Source organism: Ipomoea nil, unplaced genomic scaffold (genome assembly GCF_001879475.1).
Source record: "Ipomoea nil cultivar Tokyo-kokei standard unplaced genomic scaffold, Asagao_1.1 scaffold2653, whole genome shotgun sequence".
NCBI classification, from domain to species: domain Eukaryota; kingdom Viridiplantae; phylum Streptophyta; class Magnoliopsida; order Solanales; family Convolvulaceae; genus Ipomoea; species Ipomoea nil.
In genome coordinates, this window is record NW_017619081.1 from 1518601 (window position 1) to 1542977 (window position 24377).

At 34.5% G+C, this 24377-nt stretch overlaps 2 protein-coding genes across 2 annotated transcripts; one reads left to right on the forward strand and one right to left on the reverse strand.

Moving 5' to 3' along the window:
* The first annotated feature begins 283 nt into the window (after positions 1-283).
* Positions 284-6001, forward strand: LOC109154700 (protein FAR1-RELATED SEQUENCE 1-like). The gene is made up of 8 exons (XM_019302435.1): positions 284-293; positions 3069-3233; positions 3283-3556; positions 3662-3767; positions 3885-3953; positions 4016-4627; positions 4893-5180; positions 5873-6001. The coding sequence occupies exons 1-8, from the start codon at positions 284-286 to the stop codon at positions 5999-6001; spliced, it is 1653 nt and encodes a 550-aa protein (XP_019157980.1).
* Positions 6002-7151: 1150 nt separating this feature from the next.
* Positions 7152-9793, reverse strand: LOC109154701. Its single transcript, XM_019302436.1, has 10 exons — positions 9575-9793; positions 9210-9480; positions 9005-9101; positions 8790-8914; positions 8696-8700; positions 8296-8305; positions 8120-8187; positions 7738-8022; positions 7417-7650; positions 7152-7328 (listed from the first exon to the last, which is right to left on the reverse strand). The coding sequence occupies exons 1-10, from the start codon at positions 9791-9793 to the stop codon at positions 7152-7154; spliced, it is 1491 nt and encodes a 496-aa protein (XP_019157981.1).
* Between the last annotated feature and the right edge of the window lie 14584 nt (positions 9794-24377).

A 24377-nucleotide genomic window follows, 5' to 3' on the forward strand; every position in this document is an offset into this window, starting at 1 on the left:
TACTATTATTATAACATTAGGATGAGTTATGATAATATTCAGTATTTGATATGTGGTGCAACACTAATAACCTAATAACTAGACTACCATTATGATTAGGAGTCCGTTTAGGGTTTAGGAGACCTAAAGACAATCAACCACAATGATGGCCAGTGGTTATATAAGGTCACTAGTCCTCTCACTGCTCACATTACATACCTCATACACCATCTAGAGAGAGCTGAGTAAAGTGAGAGACAAAATACTCTGCAGCAGTCCGGATCGTGCAACCGTGTAAAGAGCTATGGCTGGAGGTTAGTCGATCCTGTAATCACATAATTATGATGCATGTGATATTTTAGTCTAACAACATTATCATTTGTTTGAGCTTACTAGGTTCACCTCAGTGATCATGGCCGGAGGATAATTTCAGCATCTTTTTTATTACTTTACTCAACTACATTAGCCTGAGAATTCTTGTTCTTCTTTTTTCGGAACCTTACAATTAGATGATTTGTAGCCTATTTTGTGTGTATCATATATAAAATTAAACATTTCATTTAAGAAAACATGGATCTACTTTAACACGATCTAAATTGCAATGGACCCCGATGAAAATTATCCCACAAAATAATCACTTTAAATGTCAGCAAAAATTTCCAACATTGCATCCTTAGACTTACTATCTGGAAACATATTAGCTAATTTACTCGATACATGTGAAAAAGAGAGTATTATCTTAGAGGAAGTAATTGAAGCAAATGTTGCATACATTTTCTTTAAAATAGATATGCTTTGTCCCTGAAATATTTGTCATTGAAGTCTCTATATATATACTCAATAAATATATTTCATACTTGTGTTAATTAAGAAATGCAAATACTTATATACTTTGATTTACGAGAAAGCGAACAGCCGTTACCTAAAGGTGATACGCTCTAGGTGAAGCCCATCTTGTGGTCATAATTGTCGAAGGACTACAAGGAAGTAAACTCAGCAATTATACTGTCGATCGCGGTCCACAAAGCTTTGTGGACCATGGTCCAAAATGGCAGACACTATAGTGTATCTTCTATACTAACACGGTCTCACGTATTATTTTTATTATATTATCAAATGAAACTGCAATTGAAATGAAATGAAACTGTAGTTGTGTTGAAATGAAACGTCAGTGTATATAAAATAAAACTGAACAACAATTTCACATACTTGAGTATATATTGTCCAGCGAAACTATAGTTATATCAAAATGATATTGTAGTTGTGTTGAAATGAAACTTAATTAGTTATATCAAAATGATACTGTAGTTGTGTTGAAATGAAACTGCAGTGTATATTTGATGTCTGGACCACAATGCATTGTGGACCGCGGTCCACAATATAATTTGCCAAATAAACTAGTTTAAGTTGCCTATAGTTGACTAGTTCAAATCAAGAAAATAGATAAACAACTTTCATGGAAAGTCAAACTTGAAACCTCGTAATTACCAACCCAATTATTTGACCAACTTACCTAAAGTTGTCCCAAATACTTGTATACTTTTGTCCGCTTCACATCTTGACAAAACAGTTTTTTGCCAATTGAATGTGTAAATTTTGAGAACGTACTAATTCTCAATCACCTATTGACTATTTTGAGTCTATAAAAATATGAAATTAATATCCTCATTTAGAACAATTCAAATCCACTTAAACCTAATTAAAATCGCTAATAGATTTCATTTAAAAATATATCTCAAAATAACTATTTATAAGTAACATTTTCAACATTATTAATTAAGTTGCATTTTGAACCAAGCAATTATGGCCGTGAATCCGTGATGGTAAAAGACTTACAACACGTTTGGTTCACGGAATGAATTTGGAGGGAATAAGAATGCTATTCCACTGGGAATGGAATAGGTAAGGAATAGAATAGGAATTGTATTCTGTTGTTTGGTTGGCTGAAGGAATAGGTTTTAGTAATTGTATTCCGGTTGGTTAAAGGAATAGAAATAGAATAGGTTTTAAAGACATAAATACCCTTATACAAAATAATAATAATAATGAATATGATTATGATATATATATATATATATATATATATATATATATATATATATATATATATATATATATATATATATATATATATATATATATATATATATATATATATATATATATATATATATATATATATATATAGGGAAGGGCTCCCGTGCATTTACTCCTTCCCGGGAAAAATAAGGTTGAATCTAAGCCTCACGTAGCTCTTGATCGAACGAATAAGATTAACAGCAAAAATTAAGCGCGAATTGCTCATTAAGGGCATTTTTGTCCTTTTGATTATATTAAAAAAAAAAAAGAAAATCTGTTCTTCTTCTTCTTCGAGCGTTTTCAAAATTCACCATTGATTCCTAATCTTCGATATTTCCTAATCTCAGACGAATTTACGATCTCTACGGAATTGGCAATAAGATCTATTCTCTTCGTCGTTCAATATCATATTCGTCAAAATAAACCCTAAACCTATCAAAAACGTCAACCGAACAACAATGGAAGAATTCGATCGAGGTATTACCCAAATTCGATCGCTTTTCTGGAATTAATTTTATCTGCTCTTGTATTGACATCATTCTTGTCTTAATCACACGCACATTAAGCACTACATGCATGCAACTTAACCACCAAATTACTGAGCTACTTTAATTAATCCGAGCCTAGAGCCTTACGCATGTAGATGATTAGGTAGCCGCATGATAATTTTTAAAAATGCACATATTACTGTTTGCCTCACACATTTTATCCGTTGAGCACACGCACATTAATTCCTTTCTAGACGCATGTTATGTTACTAGACTCTCTGACGCACGTTAAGTAATGACATAATATTTTAACAAACACTCACGCATGTTAACTGTTCAACATGCGCACGTTAACTATTACCCTGAAGCACGTTAATTTCTCACTTGCCGCACATACTCTTGTATTTTATAAATCTGCCATATTAACAATGATCTAATTAACTTAACGCATATTAAGTGTTCACATTACGCACGTAGAGGCTTGCAACAACACAATCATAACTTCATGCTTATACGTTACAGTTCCCAGTGACTTTCAATCTACCAACAACCCCAGTTTGAGTCCCAGCAGCAGCAGCAATGGTCATACATTAACCATATCTCCTGGAATGACACAGTATTGGATTCCTCACTGTGAAGATGAAATCAAACCAGCAGTTGACATGATTTTTAAAACATTGGATGCTGGTATTGAATTCTACAATCATTATGCTGCCAAAGTCGGGTTTGACACTAGGTCTAGTTCCGTCGTTACAGCACCGTGACGGGACAAAAACTCAAAAGCAAATCGTTTGCAATAGAGAAGGATTTAAGAATACAGGAGCTCAACATTGTCACTCGCAGTCAAGTGCAGATGCAGGGGAAGGTCCTTCCCGTCCAAAGCGGCGAAGGGTTTCAAACAGAACTGGTTGCAGAGCTAGGATTATATTTAAGTACATTGGAGTAGCTGGGTACCAAGTTACAACTTTTATTGAAAAACATAATCACGGCATGTCTTCGGTTCTGGCAAGGCAGTTTCTAAAGGGAAATAGAAATATCTCCAGTGTTCACCAGAAGTTTATACTCGATTGCGCTAAAGCAAATATTGGAGCATCAAAATAACACGGTTTATACAGTTATATTGTGGGGGATTACTCTAAAGTTGGGGCGACTGTAGTTGACTTTAAGAATGTTAGAAGGGATCTCAGAGCATACATATTGGGAGCTGATGCACAAATACTGGTTTTTACACCCTTCACCGGAGTTGATAACCATAAAAAATGTATAACATTCGGTGCTGGACTACTGTTGAAAGAAGACATTGAGTCTTATGTTTGGCTCTTTGAAAAATTTAAAAAGGCAATGGGTATAGAACCAAGAATAATTGTCACCGATCAAGATCCAGCTATGAAAGTGGCGATTCCAACAGTTTTCAAGCAAGCCAGGCATCGTTATTGCATGTGGCACATCATGTGTAAAGTTGGGGAAAGGTGGGTCCTACGCTGAACAAGGATGAGGAATTCAGGAACAAACTGAGCTCAATCGTTTGGACGTCATCTTTGGAACCTCCTGATTTTGAGAAGCAGTGGAGAGAGCTCATGGAAAAGTACAACTTAGTCGAACACAATTGGTTTACAACTATGTTTGAGGCTAGAAAGCATTGGATCCCAACGTATTTTAGAGATGGCTTTATGGGGGGTCTACTCAGGACAACTTCTCGTTCCGAAAGTGAGAACTACACGTACAACCATTTTACTGGTCCCCAATCAAGCCTAGTTGAATTCATGATGAACTCTGACAGTGCTCTTAAATCACAACGTAACACAAATGCAAAGCTCAACAGTGACAATGAAGGCTACAATCCAGATATGAAGACGCCTCTGGGGATTGAAAAACACGCTTCAATCGTCTACACCATTACTGTTTTCTATCAAGTTCAGGAAGAAATATGTGCCTCCTGTTTCAAATGTATGGTGTTGAGTGTTAGAGAATATGGTGGAATGTTGCACTATGATATTATGGATGGAAAGAACAAAAGATTTACTGTGGTGCAGAATGTAAATGACCATGAGGCCAAATGCAGTTGCAAGATGTTTGAGATGGTTGGACTGTTGTGTAGACACATACTTGTGGTCTTTAGAGACCTTGAAAAGATCCCTCTAAAGTACGTGGTTAATCGGTGGACTAAGGATGCATATTTAAAAGCTACATTTGAAATAGATGGTGTCATTTATGATCAGAATGGACCAAAAGGATGAAAAGAAGATGTTGCTGAACAAAGTGTGGTCTGATATACACTGTTGTATGGATCTGGCAGGTTCAAACATGGAGCAATTGGCTGCATTTTCATAAGTGATTAATGAACAGAAACAGCTGCTGATGTCAAGAAAGGAAAAGTTATCCCCTCAGCACAGCAGAAAGACTGTTATAGAATCCTTTTGTGGATCAATAGCGATTTCAGAGATCAATATACTTCCACCGAAACATGCAAAGAACAAGGGCAACGGCAAACGTATCAAAAGCAGCAAGGAGTTGGCAATGGAAAAAGAAAAGGGCAGGAGGTGCAATTTTTGTGGTGTTAGAGGAGATCAACATGACACCAGGACTTGCCCACTTAACCCCAAAAATAAGGACAAGCAAAAGGGTAAGAAAAAGGCATAGCAGACTATTTTTTCAATGCCTTTACAGTCGAGAACGAAAATAGATAGCAAATATGAAACACAAATGCTTAGTTAACTCATTTCAGAACGCTTTTTACAGTTGAGATACTTGAATTTAATGTCCAGCTATTACTAGTTTTTGTTTTTATCACTGATTTGTGTTTAACAATCATTGCTACTAGCTTAAAGTGCATGTTATTACTATTTTACCTGCGTGCAGTTAATTCTTAATATGCGTTGATTACACTTTTAACGTGCGCTACATTAAAACTTAATATGCGTAATACAGAAACAGAATGTGCGTTGGTTTATGTATAGAAACTTTGGTCCGTGGTAAATGCCAACGTCTTTACATGCGTCGATTAACATTTAACTTGCGCGACATTAAAGCTTAATATGCGTACAAAGGCAATATTTAACACTATCTTTCTCTAATGTGCGTTTAATTATTAGTTAATATATGATGCGTTAAAGATAAGTCTAATATGCGCGACTGCAAAACTTAAAGTGCGTTTATTTGATTATGAAATAATCTGCAGACAAAAATGATACATACATAAATGAGTGCACATATTTATTTCTTCTAGTACTTTGAAGACATTTCTTCTGGTTCCGGTAGCATCCGACACATCACCAGCCACCCACAAATGCTCAACTCTCAGCCTTTGGATGTTGTTTGGAAACTAGATGATGAGCTTGAAGCTGAGAATGACAAATGATGCTTCAGGTTTAGAATGTGTTGTTTTTGTAGTTAGTTACAATCACTACAAGCTGGAGGGCGAGGAAGATGAAAATGACAGAGAAGATGAGGAATAAATGATGAGGATTCTTCTGTACGTGCGGAAAAGTGAGAGATAGCCATTTCAATAACCTGATACTCAGTTGTGTGTTGTTCCTTCTAATTTATATATAGGTGAATAACTTGGTCACATGCACTGATTTGAGATTTGAATGTTGCATGATTTACAGACACATTAGAGTTTTCAAGATATCCTCTAATGGGTGCGTTTTTTAAGGCATTGAATGACCATTCAATGTTATCCGTTTCCCCAACTACAAGTGCTCTTAAAGTTCTGACATCAAATATCTTTGAATATTATATGAATTGGTATAAAAGACTTAATGTACTTTGCTTTGCTCTGTTACATGCGCGAGCTACAATAACAACATGCGTGTAAATATAAATTTAATTAATTTGCATCAAAATAAGAGATTTTTTAAATCCAAAAGTTTAATGTGCGTCGGGAAATCAATTAAAGTGCGCGAAATATCATTATAAGATGCGTTTATTATATTTTATTAATAAATACAAAAGTTTAATGTGCGTCGGGAAACCAATTAAAGTGCGCGAAATATCATTCTAAGATGCGTTTATTATATTTTATTAAAAAAATGCAAGTAAAATATAATAAAAAGATCAAGTCTTTAGGGGGTTCAATCCTGAGCAGAATCAGTTTAATCAAAGACTTCTACCATTTCGCCATTGGGCTCATCTATTACTTTAATTATAATATATTAATAATAACAACAACAGAGGCAGACATGAGAGCTTGTTTATGTATAAAAACGTAATGTGCGTTGGTTTAATCAAAGACTTCTGCATTAATGTGCGTTGGTTTATGTATAAAAACGTAATTATTCAGTCATTGCATTGAAAATTAGTCTAGTATACGCGATTGCAAAACTTAAAGTGCGTTTGTTTGATTATGAAATAATTTGCATATAAAATGACGCATACATGCTTTGAATTTAACATGCGCGACATATCAATTTAAAATGCGTGATATTGGAACACAATGGTAATAAACAGTTTGGCAATCTCATAAAAACAGTAATTAAAACTTAGAAAATATCACAAAAACTAAAGTTGAATAATTATCACAGCACAGGATTAGAAAATGTCAAAATAGTCAATAGGTCTGGACAGTAACAGGGTCACAACATTCACAAACAACCATTTGCAGTACTACATTTTTTCCTTTCTGATCTCTGATTCCTTCAACTTCTTCATACTTTTTGATGATGAACACTCATCCAAAAGTGACCTTTTAATAGCTCCAGAGTTGTCAGCACTGTCATCTCCTTCCTTTTGTGAGGAGTGGACAGATGCAGGACTATTAACCTCCACTCCACTAGAGTCTTTCTGTTATTAACAAAAGGAGTAAACCAAATTAGTCACCCTCATTATAAAAAAAAAAACATTTTAAAGACGGTTGGTTTGAAATTCTTACTTCAGAATTTGCATCAGTGTTAGTTTCCTCCTTAATCATCGTAGACATTAAGTCTTGGTCTTGATGCTCCACAAACATGTCAATATAAGTTTTCAGCAAGTGTTCTTCCCTGACCACCCTCACAACATTGAATGGGTAATTGGGACCCCTCTTTAGAGCCAGCTTAAAATTGATCTTAAATAGCATCTTCATTTCAACTATAGCATCCAACTCAGGTGGCACTTCAACATCAACCTGTTTAGGTAGGTGATAAAATACTAAATTACAAACTGCATTAAAAAGTATAGACTAAATTTTGTATAGGCAAAAAGAAAAAATTACCTCCTTGTATTTTGCATACAAAATCGAAGCAGGAATACCCACAAGTTTTGCCACTTCTCTATCCCAAAGCAATAGTGGAGCATCTCCACTTTTGTCAAGAGCAATTACAACAACTTTATATCTAACTATACCCATCATACAAGGCTTGTGACACTTAGTACAAATCAGTGATCCTTCCTGTTCTTTTAGTTTCTTATTACATCCCGGTGCCAGGCATGATAAATAGTACCAACCATCCTCAAACTCTAACCCCAAAATCTCAGCAGCTACATAGTATTCCCCATCCTATACTATACACATCATTTTATAAGCAGATATACCAATTAACCAAATCAGTGAACTAAAATAAAAGTAAGAAGAGCTAGCAGAGTGTGTGGATTACCTCTTTAACCTTCTTAAGATCATGGCAGTTAGTGACAATAACAGAAGCATTTTTAAACTCACTAATGCCTGTAGAGTTTAAATGTAGGGTGCCAGTACTAAGACTTCTCATTGGAGTATTTTAGCTTTCAACCTTCATAAATATTAGAAACTTTTATACAATCTGAATGCACATACTTTTACTTGACTAAAACACAAAAACAAATGTGTTTAAACAACCTATTAGCCTTATTTACTTTGCTGAAAATAGCTATCAAATTTTATGATTAGTAGTTTGCTAAAGTTGGAAAAATATATACAGTGTACAACATGCTACTAAAGTCACAAATGTAGATTACAATATATATAGAATTTTAGATAATATCTTTTTTTTCTAGAACACAGTAAACAGCAGTTAAAATAACAATTTTGTTTTTCTAAAATCTGTAATACATAATAGAGTATACATTATTACAGATGAATCTAACAAATAGGACAAATAAAAAAGATGAACTTACTTTGACATAAACTCTTGGAATTCCTCAAAATCCTCATTGAACCAAAGCTTCGTAGCATCATATGAATGGGTTATTCTAACCTCACCTGCCAAAAAAAAAAATATACAGATATATATTAGTCTAAAAGCTGGATTGATTAATAGATATTAAACAGAAAAGTATAGATAAACTCACCACTAATAACTTTAGCCCGACAGCACTGAATGACTACAATCAGTGGTTCTTTCGAATCACTATTGTAATAAGGCATAAGGGAATATACATGTCCATTCCAAAGTGTACATGTCAGGGTGTTGTCACTGGATTCCAAACAGAAAAAAAGAAGTATTACATTAAAAAATCACATCATCAGTTTATAATTGATTCAAAGTTCATTTTTAAAAACTTACGCATTGTCTTCAATTTGAAAGTCAATGAGTTTGGTTGCCTTTCCACCTATAATCTTGTCCACAGGATTATAGATCACACTGACCCTTCCAATCACATCTGCCAATTTACCAAAAAATTAGAAAAAAGTACAGAAACATGTTAGGAATATATTAGCAGTTAAGTTTAGTAAGATAGTAACAAATATAAGAAAAGCAAAGTTAGTACCAATCAGTTCCTTGTCATTAACATCTGCAGGATCTTTCAAAGCAATGAAACTCTTTAACCGAAACATTTTGAAAGGAAACCCATTAGAATGTATCTCCTTCACTTGTGTTCTATAGTTGAATTTGATCAGGAAGTCATGTTCTGTAATCTTGTAGACATAGTAATTTGTAGAAGCCATGAAGTTTTTGATTTCAAAAACTTTCCCTTCTTGTAATATTTTTCTATATTTTACAATGTCTTTTTTCCTAATGCTGGCATGAATGTAGTCTCCCTGCCAATCAAAAAAAAAAAAAATTATACACATTGAAAGACCATTAGATTAGGAGATAGCATGAATATGATTTTTTGAAACAAAAAACCAGTACCCCTTCATCATGGAACAATACTTCCATGCTCTTACTGGCCTGGCCCTCTCCCCTTTTCTCAGGCACTTCGTATACCCGTACTGCTCTCACCCTGATTGCCCTGAGCTGGTGTTCCGGCTTGATTTTTTGACAGCAATGAACATGGAAGGCATCTTGAAAGACCAACACTGATTTGAAATGGTAGTAAAGTGACCTGGATTTGGGAAGGGTTTTTCGCATGAAGAAGCCGGCTATTTATACAGATTGAATATTCAAATAAACCAAGAGATAACCAGCAGCCACTGTCTTGGAAATCGAACATCTCATTCAATGTTTATATGCAGATTTAAACTCGGCATATTCTATGTAATATATATTTTTTTCTTGTTAATTTACTGCATGCATCTCATAACATGTAGGCTGGAGGCCTTCCTTATGCGTTGATATTAATCATTTTGTTTACACTACCAAGAGTTCTACATTAAATGAACTCCTTGGGAACCAAGGATTGTATGATACTTTAATACGAATACTTGCCTTTCAAAACGGCTAGGCATATTCCCAATGTGTAATCACATTACACGCGCAAAATAAAAATAACAAAGAATCGCTAAATATTAGTCTATATATAACTTAACATGCGTGTGAGTGTATATATAACTTAACATGTGCAGCACATATAATTTAAAATGCGTATATCAATATACGCATGTTGACTCTTTATTATGCGTATCTATACAGTATACCCAATAAAAAAATGGTTCGTTTTTTAAGGATTCAATGACCATTTATGTGCATGTATGTACAACTTAAAATAAATGGAACAAAATAATTTAAAATGCGTCTGTTACTATTACAATGTGCGTTGGGATATTCTCAAAAGAATATGAGTCAATTTATTGATTAATATGCGCACATTTATACTTTATTATTCGTGTATTTCAGTCTAAATATGCATTACATTGTATACTAATTGACTTAGACCCAATAAAAAAAAATTTAATAGGTGCGTTTTTTTATAAGTTGAATGACCATTCAACTTTAACAGATTTCCTTTATGGGAAATGAAAAAATTGCTGACAATTAAATACAGTTGACACTTATTTTAAGAGATTTCATTTAATTTCATTTAAAATGCACCCGTTCATCAGCCGGTAATATGTTGAAGAGTCTATTTAAAGAATGGATAATCCATCACAAATTCACATCTTCTCATCTCTAAAGAACAAAGAAAGATGGATTCTGTCAAACAGTCGAACAAACCCCGAAAACCCCTTTCCCTCATACCAAAAGAATATCTGCCAGAACTGAAGAAGGATCTTAATGATCCAACTTTCCAAGAAAGGTTTGAGGCATTTATTGACAACCGGCCTACAAGTGCTAGAACTGAAGAACTAATTTATCTGTTTCCCCAACTACAAGTGCTCTTAAAGTTCTGACATCAAATATCTTTGAATATTACGTGAATTGGTATAAAAGACTTAATGTGCTTTGCTTTGCTCTGTTACATGCGCGAGCTACAATAACAACATGCGTGTAAATATAAATTTAATTAATTTGCATCGAAATAAGAGATTTTTTAAATCCAAAAGTTTAATGTGCGTCGGGAAACCAATTAAAGTGCACGAAATATCATTATAAGATGCGTTTATTATATTTTATTAATAAATCCAAAAGTTTAATTTGCGACGGGAAACCAATTAAAGTGCGCGAAATATCATTCTAAGATGCGTTTATTATATTTTATTAATAAATCCAAAAGTTTATAGAGGTTCGATACTGAGCGGAATCAGTTTAATCAAAGACTTCTACCATTTCACCATTGGGCTCATCCGTTACTTTGATTATAATATACTAATAATAACAACAACAGAGGCAGACATGAGAGCTTGTTTATGTATAAAAACGTAATGTGCGTTGGTTTATGCATAAAAATGTAATGTGCGTTGGTTTAATCAAAGACTTCTGCATTAATGTGCGTTGGTTTATGTATAAAAACGTAATTATTCAGTCATTGCGTTGAAAATTAGTCTAGTATGCGCGATTGCAAAACTTAAAGTGCGTTTGTTTGATTATGAAATAATTTGCATATAAAATGACACATACATGCTTTGAATTTAACATGCGCGACATATCAATTTAAAATGCGTGATATTGGAACACAATGAGCGTTGGTTTCTATATTAATAAAAATAATAATTTACACTCTAATATATTAGTATTTGTAAACATAAATACACATTGAAACAACACCAATAACATTCAGTGCATCTTTTCTAGTACTTTGAAGACATTTCTTCTAGTTCCGGCATCATCCGACATGCTGCCAGCCTGCCACAATGCTCAAATCTAAGCCTTGGATGATGTTTGGTTGCGGCATGATGAACTTGCAGTTGAGCTTACAAGCTCGATTTGGACATGAGCAAGGAGTGTAGATGCATGTGGGCTCGTGGTCTGTAAGCTTGCTGTATATGATAGATTCCTGGCAGCCGTAGGTGTTATTTGGGATGTCGGATGCTCAACTCTCTCAGCCTTGAATGATGTTTGGTTGCAGCATGACGAGCTTGCAGCTGAGGATGACAAGTGTTCTTTCAGGTTTAGAATGTGTTGTCTTTGTATTTATTTACAATCACTACAATCTGGAGGGCGAGGGGGGTGAAGAGGACATGCAAGATGAGGAATAAAAGAAGATGGTTCTTCTGTACGTATGGACATGTGAGAGGTAGCCATTTCAATGAAAACTAATGCTCAGTTGTGTGTTGTTCTTTCCAATTTATAGGCGAATAACTTGGTCCCATGCACTGATTTGAAGATTTCAATGTTGCGTGAATGAGCGCGTTTTTTAAGGCATTGAATGACCATTCAATGTTATCCGTCTCCCCAACTACAAATGCCTTAAAGTTCTGACATCAAATATCTTTGAATATTATGTGGATTGTTATAAAACACTTAATGTGCTTTGCTTTGCTCTGTTACATGCGCGGACTACAAGAACAATATGCGTTTAAATATACATTTAATTAACTTTTATCGAAATACGATATTTTTTGAAGCCAAAAGTTTAAAGTGCGTCGGGAAACCAATTAAAGAGCGCGAAATATCACTTTAACATGCGTTTATTATATTTTATTAAACGAAAAACAAATAAAATATAATAAAAAAATCAAGCCTTTATGGGGGTTCGATCTTGGCCGAAATTAGTTTGATCAAAGACTTCTACCATTTCACCAGTGGGCTCATCCATTATTTTAATTATATTAAAAAAAATGTTAAAGAGCAATTCCTGAAAATTAAAAACAAGCAAAAAGCTTGACATGCGCAATACGTACGCTCAATATGCATAATACTGCAACAAAATTTGCGTTTCGTTATCTATTTAAACATTAGTCCGTGGCAAATAAAAAAAAATCTTAACATGCGCAATACAGTAACATAATGTGCATTAGAAAATACGTGAGTCTGGGGTATTCTTAAAAAAATATGCTTCAATTTATTCTCTAATATGCGGACGCCAACACGTTATTATGCGCATCTTTCATTCTTAATGTGCATGAGATTGTAAAGTCACTGACTTAGACCCGATAAAAAACAAAAAAAAAATAAATAAATAAAAATCAATGTGTGCGTTTTTTTTTTTTTTTTTTTTTTTTTTTTTATGTATTGAATGACCAGTCAACTTTAGAAGACTTTATTATTCATTAATATGCGCATGTTAACAATTTATAGTGTGTATCTAACATTCTTAATGTGCATGAGATTGTACACTCACTTACTTTATTATGCGTATCTATCATCATCTATTAATATGACAATGTGCGATGGGGTGTTCTTAAAAGAAGATGCGTCAATAATGAAATAATATATCACCATAATAAACATAATATATCATTCAAACTAAAATTGTTGGAGTACAATAATACGGAATAACAAATAACATGAAAAACATAAAATGTTCACACATTCATCGTTATTCATCCTTACGCAGCCTCCTCCTTATTTCGATCCTCATTAGACAAATTTGCAACTGTCGCGTCGGGCACCTGTTGATCCATAAAATCGTGAAAGTTATGAAACTGTAAATACATCAATAAAATTATATAAAAAAAATGTAAGTATGCAATAGGTCACCTCTTCGTCGAAATTGTATTCTTCTCGATCATAAACATATGTTGGCAACTCTTCATCTCTCAACACTCCTGCGCGAGTTCTATCACAATACATCAACATATACCTGAGAGGCGAAGTTTTGTTTCTATAGGTGTTATACGCCACGTCGAATCTATTGATTAGATAGGCTTTGCCTACTTCAAATTTGTTGAAGCACTTTTGAACATGCGCTTGTGGAATGTGCATGTGTATTAAAGTTTCCTTAAATTATTAAAAAAAAAATGCATCAACAGTAAATTTTAGAAATATAAAATATTAAGATTTATAATACGGTTAATAAAAAAAAATACCTCAAAATTATGCAACACACACTCTATAGACTTGATGTTTTTAGAACCTTTTGATTCTGGCAGACGAACAACACGAATCACTCGGACCTTCATGTAATTCCACCGCAGTGCTATCCGAAGTTCGTTACCAACAATTCCAGAGTGAAGTTCAGCGGCCATTGAAAATTTTCCTAAAAGGGAAAATACAAAAGCAAAATGTGTTTGTAAGTGACAGATTTGAGACTAGCAGAATGGTGGGTTTAAATAGCAAAATGCGTCGATTCATTCACTCATATGCACACCTAAACACGTTAATATGCGTGTCTTTCATCCTTCATGTGTGTGATATTGTACGCTCACTAACTTAGACCCAATAAAAAGAAAATTCAATGGTTTCGTCTTTTTAAAATATTGAATGACCATTCAACTTCGAAAGATTACCATTATGGGAAATATAAAAATTGCTGACACCGAAATTGACTTCTCACTTATTTCCAGTGCCAAGTACAAATCTATCGGAACTTATTGCTTTAATATGCGTTAAATTTACACTTAATACGCGTGTACGTGTATGTACAACATAAAATACACGGAACAAATATAATTTAAAATGCGCCTATTGCTATTACAATGTGCGTTGGCATATTCTTAAAATGATATGAGTCAATTTATTTATTAATATGCGCACATTTATACTTTATTTATTCGTTTAATTCAGTTTAAAAGTGCATTACATTGACTACTAACTGACTTAGTCCCAATAAAAAAAAAAAATCAAATGGGTGCGTCTTTTTAAATATTGAATGATCATTCAACTTGGAAAGATTACCATTATGGGAAATATAAAAATTGTTGACATTGAAATTAACTTGTCACTTATTTCCAATGCCAAGTACAAATCTATCAGACCAACTTAGTCCCAATAAAAAAAAACATTAGTAGGTGCCTTTTTTTTTTTTTTATAAGTTGAATGATCATTCAACTTTAACAGATTTCCTTTATGGGAAATGAAAAAACTGCTGACAATGAAATACAGTTGTCACTTATTTTAACATATTTCATTTAACATGCACCGTTCATATGCAAGTAATATGTTGAAGAGCCTATATAAAGAATGGATCATCCATCACACCTTATCATCTCAAAACAAAGATGGAAAAAAACAAAAAATGCTGAGAAAGACAATTAGTCCAAGCAACCCCGAAAACCACTTTCCCTAATACCAAAAAAACATCTACCAGCACTGAAAAAGGATCTAAACGATCCAACTTTCAAAGAAAGGTTCGAGGCATTTATTGATGACTTCCCTGCTGAGGACATCTCTGATGATTCCACAGGAACAAAAGTGTCTTACAACACATGGAAAACGGAGGCTCTTGCCTACCTAGCTGCTGAGGACGCTACTAAAGAGGAAGAAGTCGACTCAAAGAAGGGGCCAATCTTCGTGAAGAAATAAAGGACAGGTTAAGCTTGATTATGCATGTTATGATGGACACACGTTATTAATATTACGTTTTGATGTAATAAGTGTCCACTCTTTAATGTTTTAATAATATCAAGTTTATTATGGTGAAGTTGGTAGTTTTCATGATGCTTACAGATGCGTTGATAAGCCATTTAACTTGCGCAGCATTAAACCAACAAATGCGATAGAATTTTGTTCACGTGTTCATCCATGCATCTTTACATGCAGGAACGTTAGTTTAAAGAAAAGAAAAGTCTTTAGGGTGGGGGTTTGACCCTGGGCGAATTCAATATGATTAAAGACTTCTACCATTTTGCCAATAAGCTCATCCATTCATTTAATTACATAAAATAGAATATATTAAAGAACAATTCTAGAAAATCAAAACAAAAAAAAAAAAAGATTACATTTATTTAAAATGCGATACGAACGCTTAGGATGCGTAATACGGCAATATAATGTGCGTTGGTTTATGTATTAAAAGTTTAGTCCGTGGCAAATACAAAAAAGATTAACATGCGCAATACAGTAACATAATGAACTTTATAAAATACGTAAGTTTGAGTGTTTTTTTCCGGAGATATTAATATGCGTAGAATTTGGTCTTAATGTGCGTTGATTGAATTTTGTCTAATGGTACTCGGATTTGCATGTTTATTTACCCAATATGAAAAATAACCAATTCACCAAAAATGAATAAATTGCAAAGGGATTTATTATTTACATTGCAATAATTTACACTTTGAACTGCTACTTCTACAAATATAATAATATTAATAATAATAACAACAACAACATTAATAATAAAGGAAACATCCCACTTGTTATCAGAAATAGTATCAACCAACAAACACAATAAAGAAGACATGAGAGCTTATTTTAAATAACAGAAAAAAAAAACCCAGGCAAACGACAGGATCCATCTATACCTTTTGAAGATATTTCTTTTGGTTAAGCCTGCATTAAGGTACCAAAAAATATATCTCCAAAAGGAGTAGAGGATCCTGCCGTATGTCTGGGCTAAATCAACACATTCTAAACCTGAAAAGATTGACATTTGTGAAGCTAAAATCTAACCGATCCAACACATCCAAATCAGTTAGCGTTTAGCTCCGCAGAAGAAGATCTTTTCAGGCTTAGAATGTGCTGTTTTAGATGAAAACAACTAAAACATGTGCTCTACTCGAAGAACGTCTGCTTCGCTCATATCTCCTGTACCTCCTCGTATAAACTTCCAGGGTTGTGGTATTTTGTATTTGATACATGGGATGTTTAGAATAAGTTGTTATTGTTATCAACTACATTGACAAACAAATAGGAGGAGGGCGAGTAAGATGAGAATATGTAAACATCGTTATGAATGGTCTGTAAAACTCAAATTACAATGTTTCAATATATATATACAGTATGGTAATGAGATACTCCACTATTATAGGCGAATAACTTGAATGCGTACGTTTATTAACAAGTGGATTGCTTATCCGAAGCCTAATAACACACACCCATTGAAGGATCCATTTCCTATTATAATAAAGGGTATTATTATTCAAATAAATTTTTATTTTTTTCCGTTTTCAATTTATATTATTTCACATATTGAAATATTTTTCTTCCATTTTTAAATACCTTTCCATTATTATATGGCGTATGCATGTATTACTTAACATGTGCAGCAATATATTTTAAAATGCGCACGTTAACACGTTATTGTGCGTGTCTTTCATACTTAATGTGCGAGAGATTATATACTCGTTGACTTGGACAAAATAAAAATAAAAATTAAAAAAAAAAACAAATTCAATGAGTACGTTTTTTTAAAGATTGAATGACTAGACAACTTTAAAAGATTCCCATTATGGGAAATATAAAAAATTGCTGACAGCAACATTGACTTGTCACTCGTTTCCAAAATACCAAATACATACCTATCGAACGTTATTGCTCTAATATGCGTTACATTTACAATTACCATGCGTGTGCGTGTATGTATAACTTAAAATGTGTAACAAATATACTTTAAAATGCGTATACTTACATTTGAATATGCGTTGGGAGATTTTTAAACGAATATGATATAATTTATTTATTAATATGCGCATGTTGACACTTTATTATGCGTATCTATCATTCTTAGTGTGCGTTTGACTGTAGTACACCAAATTACAAGAAAAAATAAAATAAAATAAAACAAAAAACATCAATGGGTACGTTTTTTTAAGTATTGAATGACCAGTCAACTTTAAAATATTCTCATTATGGGAAATATAAAAAATGCTGACATCCAAAATGACTTGACAACCATTTCCAATGCCAGGTACATATCTGACGGGACTTATTGCTCTAATATGCGTTACATATGCACTTAACATGCGTGTGCGTTTATGTATAACTTAACATATATTTTTGAGGAAAAAAAATTAAAATGTGTCTATTAATATTACAGTTTGCTTTGGGGTGATCTTAAAAGGATATTTGTCAATTTATTCGTTAATATGCGCACTTTTATACTTTATTATTCGTGTATTTCAAACAAAGTATGCATTAGACTGTATGCTAACTGACTTAGACCCAAACAAACGATAGGATCCGTCTACACCTTTTAGAGATATTTCTTTTGGTTAAGCCTGCATTAAGGTACCAACGGATATATCTCCACAAGGAGTAGATGATCCTGCCGTATGTCTGGGCTAAAACAACACATTCTAAACCTGAGAAGATTGACTTCATTGAATGTAAACCCCAACTAATCCAGATGTGTTAAATTGCTCCAACAGTTACATGCAACTTAGTGGAGACCCACAACATCGGGATTGGTTACGGTTTAGACCCATAAAAGAACCTTCTCAGGTTTAGACTGTGCCGTCTTAGTCGATAACCACATGGTCCCCCACGGCTACCACCGCCGAGCTCTACTCAAAGGACGTCGAAGCATAGCAGTAACCACTCGGTGACGTATAGCTGACGGGGAGTGGGAGAGTATGCTAACTTCCCGCTCCGAGGCAGTGTGGGGAAAGATGGGGGCATCTGGGGAGGGCTGAATTATTGTGGTTTTGCATTTGATTAAGAGGATGTTTATTCTCAGGTTTAGAATGTGTTGTTTTTGTAACTAATTACAATCACAACCAGAAGAAGGGGGGCGAGTATGAAGAACATGAGGGTAAATATTATGAACAACATGAAGAACACGACGAGGAAGAAATGATGCTTGTTGTTGAGATGGAGTGAGTAACTCAATTGATGCCATTTCAACATATAAAAATATAAAGAAAACCCTTGATACTCGGTCGTTGGGTGTTCCTTCCTTTTTATAGGCGAAATACTTGTTCACATTCCCTGACTTGACACATTTAATTTTGATATTTCATAAACATTGAAATGAAATGGAGTTCACACATTTAATGTGCTTCAGATAGATTTATAAAGTGCGCCAAATACTAGTACTGCGTGCGTGAAAAAAAATGATGTCCGTTTTTTTAGTCTTTTAAAGCATTGAATAACCACTACAAAATACTGTCCGTTTCGCCAACTACACATGCATAGTTAATAGTCATAAATGACAATTCAATGTTGAAAGATTTCCTTTATGGGAAATAGGTAAATTACTGACAACGATTAGTCTTTTCACCTACCTTGTCCATACGACTGGTAATTGAATAGTGATGGTGTCCAACAATTTTTAATGTGCTTTAATTTCCACTGTAATATGCGCGAATAAACACTACAATGTGCGTGTTGATAATAATTTATAATGTGAGATCATATCAAAAAAGTTACATTTACCAAGATTTTCTTTGATTCAATTTTGAAAAGATTTCCTTTTATGGGAAATAGATAAATTGGTGACAATGATTAGTCTTGTCACTTGACCACGCAACCCCACCGTATGGGTGTGTGGTTGGGGAGGATTTATAGGGGTGAGGTGGTTAATCTGCCTATGCATGACAATTTTATATGTGCGTTGGATTCACGCTTAATGTGCGTGACAAAATACTTTAAAATGCTTTTATTTTTTACTTAATATCGGCTCATGAATACAATACTATGCGTATAGTCAAATTATTCGTTGATGCACGCTGTATTATTTAGAAACGCACATAAGTAATCAAGTAAGCGCATATTAAAATATGATGATCTATAACCACGAAAGTAAATGTCCCCCCTCCCCATCCACACCCCGTACCATGTTATTATTAGCCTATAAAAGGGAGGTAAGATGCTTCAATCGAACATCAAATTTTATTACCTATTGTCTAATTGTCTAATACTCGTACTTGGTTTCTTTGCAATACATGGATATACACAATGCCGTGTGGTGACTCTTTCTCACCCACGCTGGATCCTTCATCTTTTCTTCATCTCCTTCTTATTCTTCAAAATCTTTATCCTGCTCATATTCCCCCCCTCTCTTGTTGTTTGCAACATAATTAATTACTAAAAGCAACACATTCTAAACCTGAAACAACTAACCTGGACAAAGAAGCCCAGGTGACGGTTTTCCATACCCGATAACACTTGATTGTTCATGTTGTGGAAGGGAATATCCACATCCCATTTTCGGAATTCAACTTCCCAGGTAAGAAGCATGCTTCGAGGGGCTATGATTACAGGATGGCTATCGGGGAAGAGCTTCATAAACGACTTGAGAAACACTATCGTGAGGCGAGTTTTCCCAGTACCAGGCGCGTGCGAGATTATGCATCCCTTCCCACAATCAGACTGCAGCTTTTTCAGATTCTCGATGTGAATATCCCCACCAATGTTTCTCCACAAGAACTCAAACCCCTCGCATTGATGAGGATACATTGTTCCTTTAGTCCCGGGAGGGAGAATGTCCCACACTGTTGTTCCACCATGGATTGAATTACAATGATTTCCAGAACCACCATCCAATCATTATACAGCTTTATATGCGTCTTGATACTTTGACAAATTGAAAACAAAACAATATGCCTGCATTTAATTGTTTATGTGCGTTAGATTATTCTATCAATGCCTTTTAACAAAGTCATTAAAAAATTCAGTTACTTTCATTTATATTCGTCCAATTATCTCAATCGTAAAATGTGCGCTTATGTATAACTTAATGAGCGTATCCACGTGAATTAACATGCGTAACACTGCGCGTGTCCAAATAGCTTAATGTGCGTGTACACATGGATTACATGCGCAAGTACACAAACCTTTGAACGTGCGCGAGTACTTTAACGAATGTGCGTGAATTTTATCTTTAATATGCGCACACTAATACTTTAATATGCTTATATTTTGTTCTTGCTATGCGAACAAACGGCCAAAAAAAATTTAAGTCTTTTGGGTGGGGATTCAATCTGGGCGGAGTCGATGTGTTCAAAAACTTCTACCATTTCGCCAGTGGGCTCATCCGTTTATTCCTTGTATACCGAAATATATGTTGCCTGCCAACTGTTCACAAATCTAAAAGAAAACAATATGCCTGTATTTACTTGTTTATGTGCGTTAGATTATTCATTCATTGCCCAAAATACACAACCTTGGTTAACAACTACTAACAAATTAATAAATAAAAAAAAAACAGAATATCCCTTTAGTATAGCCTTTATGTGCGTTAAATGCCATAATCAACAACTTTTAACAAGATCATTACAATGTGATTTTTTTTAATTTAAATTTATAAAATTCGTCCAATTTTGTTAATTAAACGAGGACATACTGATTTGAATCAATAATATAATAATTTGTTTAATTGTATATATTATGTGTGTGTGCCTAGTTAATAAAGCTACACTGCACGTATCCAAATAGCTTAATGTGCGTGTACACATGGATTATATGCGCAAGTACACACACCATTGAACGTGCGCGAGTACTTTAACGAATGTGCGTGAAATTTATCTTTAATATGCGCACACTAATACTTTAATATGCTTATATTCTATTCTTGCTGTGCGAACAAACGGCCAAAAAACTTTTAATTAAGTTTTTTAGGGGGGGATTCAATCCTGGGCAAAGTCAATGTGTTCAAAGACCTCTACCATTTCACTAGTGGACTCATCTATTTATTCCTTGTATACAGAAATATATGTTGCCTGCCAACTGTTCACAAATCTAAAAGAAAACAATATGCCTGTATTTACTTGTTTAAGTGCGTTAGATTATTCATTCATTGCGTTTTAACAAAATCATTAAAAAATGAATTCCTTTCATTTAAATTCGTCCAATTATCTCAACCGTCGATTTGAATTCCGGTCATTTGAATTCAATTACGTGCGATGTCAACATAAATTAACTAAAATACCACCCCGGGTATTAAATTAAAAAAAAAAAAAAGGAAACAAAATACGCAAACCTTTCTTCTTCACCACGGCCAGTTAGAAAATCATTATCAGAGCTTTTTACCTTTACCACCGCGATTTCCAGTTTGTTTCAGAGTCAGGCAGCAACCTTTACAAGCTTTTAGTACTTCGACAGTGCTTAACTACCAACACCTTACGTTGCGGACAGTTTTATTATCAACTCCTTCGAGTTACTAAAAGCATATATGGCGTCTGAAGAACATGCAACCCACACGGCCGAATCCAGCCAACAGCCACCTTCTAGAAAAGGTAAATTTCATACATTCATATCACATGCACAGCTTACAGATTAATTTCACGCACGTTAGGTCTTGTATGTATAATTTTAAGATTTCAGTTTCTCACGCATTGTGATTTTTGTTGACAATCCCTAATAAATTCGAATTCAGGAATATTATTTCGTTGAATGTATACTTCACGTGGATTCATCTTAATGGTTTTTTTTTTTTTTTCCGCACATTGTTTACTATTTATACGCATATTCTATTTCTATGTTTTATGATTAACCCCAAAAATTATGAAATTGTTGTACGCATTTTGTTTTCATGTTTAACGCACTCTAACTTGTAGACTGACGCACATAAATTATAAACTCGCATACCTTCGAACAATGCACACACATTCTGCATTTAGTCTCTTTTGCAGTTTAAAAGTTTGTATTTGTTTGCAAATATAGGTTCCAAACGCAAGAGGGAACGTAATATGCAGATTGTTGTAGCTCCAGTGGATGATGGACCTATTCAGTCTTCAAAAAAAAAAAGACTCGATCCCGAAAGCCTAAATCTGATGACATTCTTGCAAAATTTAAAGAAGTTCAGAACAGGGGGTCATCCTCAATGTTGGTTAATGCCATTGCAAAATTTAGTCCAGAACAAAAAACTGCAGTTCGGGAGATGGGATTTGGAAGTCTTTTAAATCTGACAATCAAAGAGTTCCCGAACCACCTATGTTACTGGATCCTAACACACTATGACGGCATGGCAGGCAAGCTGACTCTACGTTCAAATGAAACTTTGGACGTAACTGAAGATGATGTGGAAGCTGTTTTAGGCTTCCCTAGGGGACCCCTTGAGATTAAATACAAGGGAGACATGATCTCCTCTACTAATGCATTGCTCAATGAGTGGAATAATAATATTGTGGCAAAAAATCTGTCATCCGTGAAGTATTCGGAGGCTGTTACAGCAATGCTTGCCTGCACTAATAGAGGGAAATGGTTCAAATTCCATTTTATTCTTCTATTCAACTCCATGTACATCGAAAGTACAAAAAATGGGTATATTAAGCCACATATTCTGGAAGTTGTGGACAATGTAGATAAAATTCCCCATTTCAATTGGTGCAGATTCACCCTCCAAACCTTGAGTGTTGCAGCTGTCAGTTGGCAGAAAAAATATATGGGATATTTTCCCGGTTGCATGTTGTTTATGCTTGTAAGTTTTGAAGCATATTGAATTTCTGCAAAAAAAAAAAATAAATAAAAAGGCAAAATGTGGCAGATATTTATGTTAACGGTCTTTTCATTTGTATTCAGGTACATTATGTTGATGGGGTGATTCTCCGCTTCAACCGACCTGTCAAGAGGTCTATTCCGACATTCGTAGGATGGACAACTCCACTTCTAAAGGAACGGCCGAAGACTGAAGCTGAGGCTGGTGGATTTGGACGCGGAAGAGTCGAGCCACGCAATCCAGAATATATACCAACCTAACCAACTTCTCACATTCCTGATGTTGATGCTCAGAGTCTCCCTGAGGTACAGGATGTTACGATTGATGCTGAGGAGGTATGTTCATTTTTTGTATTTTTTTTAAACGCATATAAAGTTATAATCATATGCATGTTTAGTATTTTTATCACGCACGTTAGGATTTACTATGGCGCACACTAGTTGATAACCCTTTGCATATTACCACGGTTATATACATATTGGTTGAAAGCACATTAACACAATACAGGACGCACATTAAGGTCTGTTAGATGTAATTAATATTGATACACATCATGTAATAATCATACAAACGTTCATTTCCCACACAGGAATACTACACTGCATATGAACAGAGTTTAAAAAACTTCTGTGATGAGGTGAACAATCTTATTCAATACAACAGCAGATCATCCTCCGTCATCCACAACAAAGATAGGGTCAGGAATCTGAAATTGCTTGCACACAAAGCACTTGCTGCTGCAATTCCAGGGGTGGAATCAACTCTCTCCCAAGAGGAAAGAAGTGCATTTGACCCTGAAACATGTACTGCAATTGAATTTGCAATACAGAATAAGCTGAAATATATTAGGGAATCTTGTGATATCCCTGCTTCACACTCTGGAATTAGCCCCCTTCAAACAACCCCCATTCCAACACAACCACATACAAATACTCTGGATGATATTGCACATGTTGCCTCTATCTACCTTAATGAACATCAACAAGACGACGTTTCAGAAGAGGAGCATGAGGATTCAGACCAACAGCCAGAATGTGCTGAAAAAGAGGGTGAGCAGGTTAATGCTGTTGCCAGAGAAGCTCTTGCACACGTTATAGAACAAAGTATAGTTGAGCAGGTTGTGAGTGAGCAGGTTACGTC

Bases quoted from the DNA above. Each gene is read 5' to 3' on its own strand.
- LOC109154701 (XM_019302436.1), bottom strand. From the start codon at position 9,793: ATGCGAAAAACCCTTCCCAAATCCAGGTCACTTTACTACCATTTCAAA. The intron at 9,481-9,574 runs GTACTGGTTTTT...TTTGATTGGCAG, and splicing joins TATTGTTCCATGATGAAGGG to GGAGACTACATTCATGCCAG. The intron at 8,023-8,119 runs GTAATCCACACA...TGTATAGTATAG, and splicing joins ATCTTAAGAAGGTTAAAGAG to GATGGGGAATACTATGTAGC.
- LOC109154700 (XM_019302435.1), top strand. The intron at 4,628-4,892 runs GTTGGACTGTTG...ATTAATGAACAG, and splicing joins GTTGCAAGATGTTTGAGATG to AAACAGCTGCTGATGTCAAG. The intron at 5,181-5,872 runs GCATAGCAGACT...TTTGGAAACTAG, and splicing joins AGCAAAAGGGTAAGAAAAAG to ATGATGAGCTTGAAGCTGAG.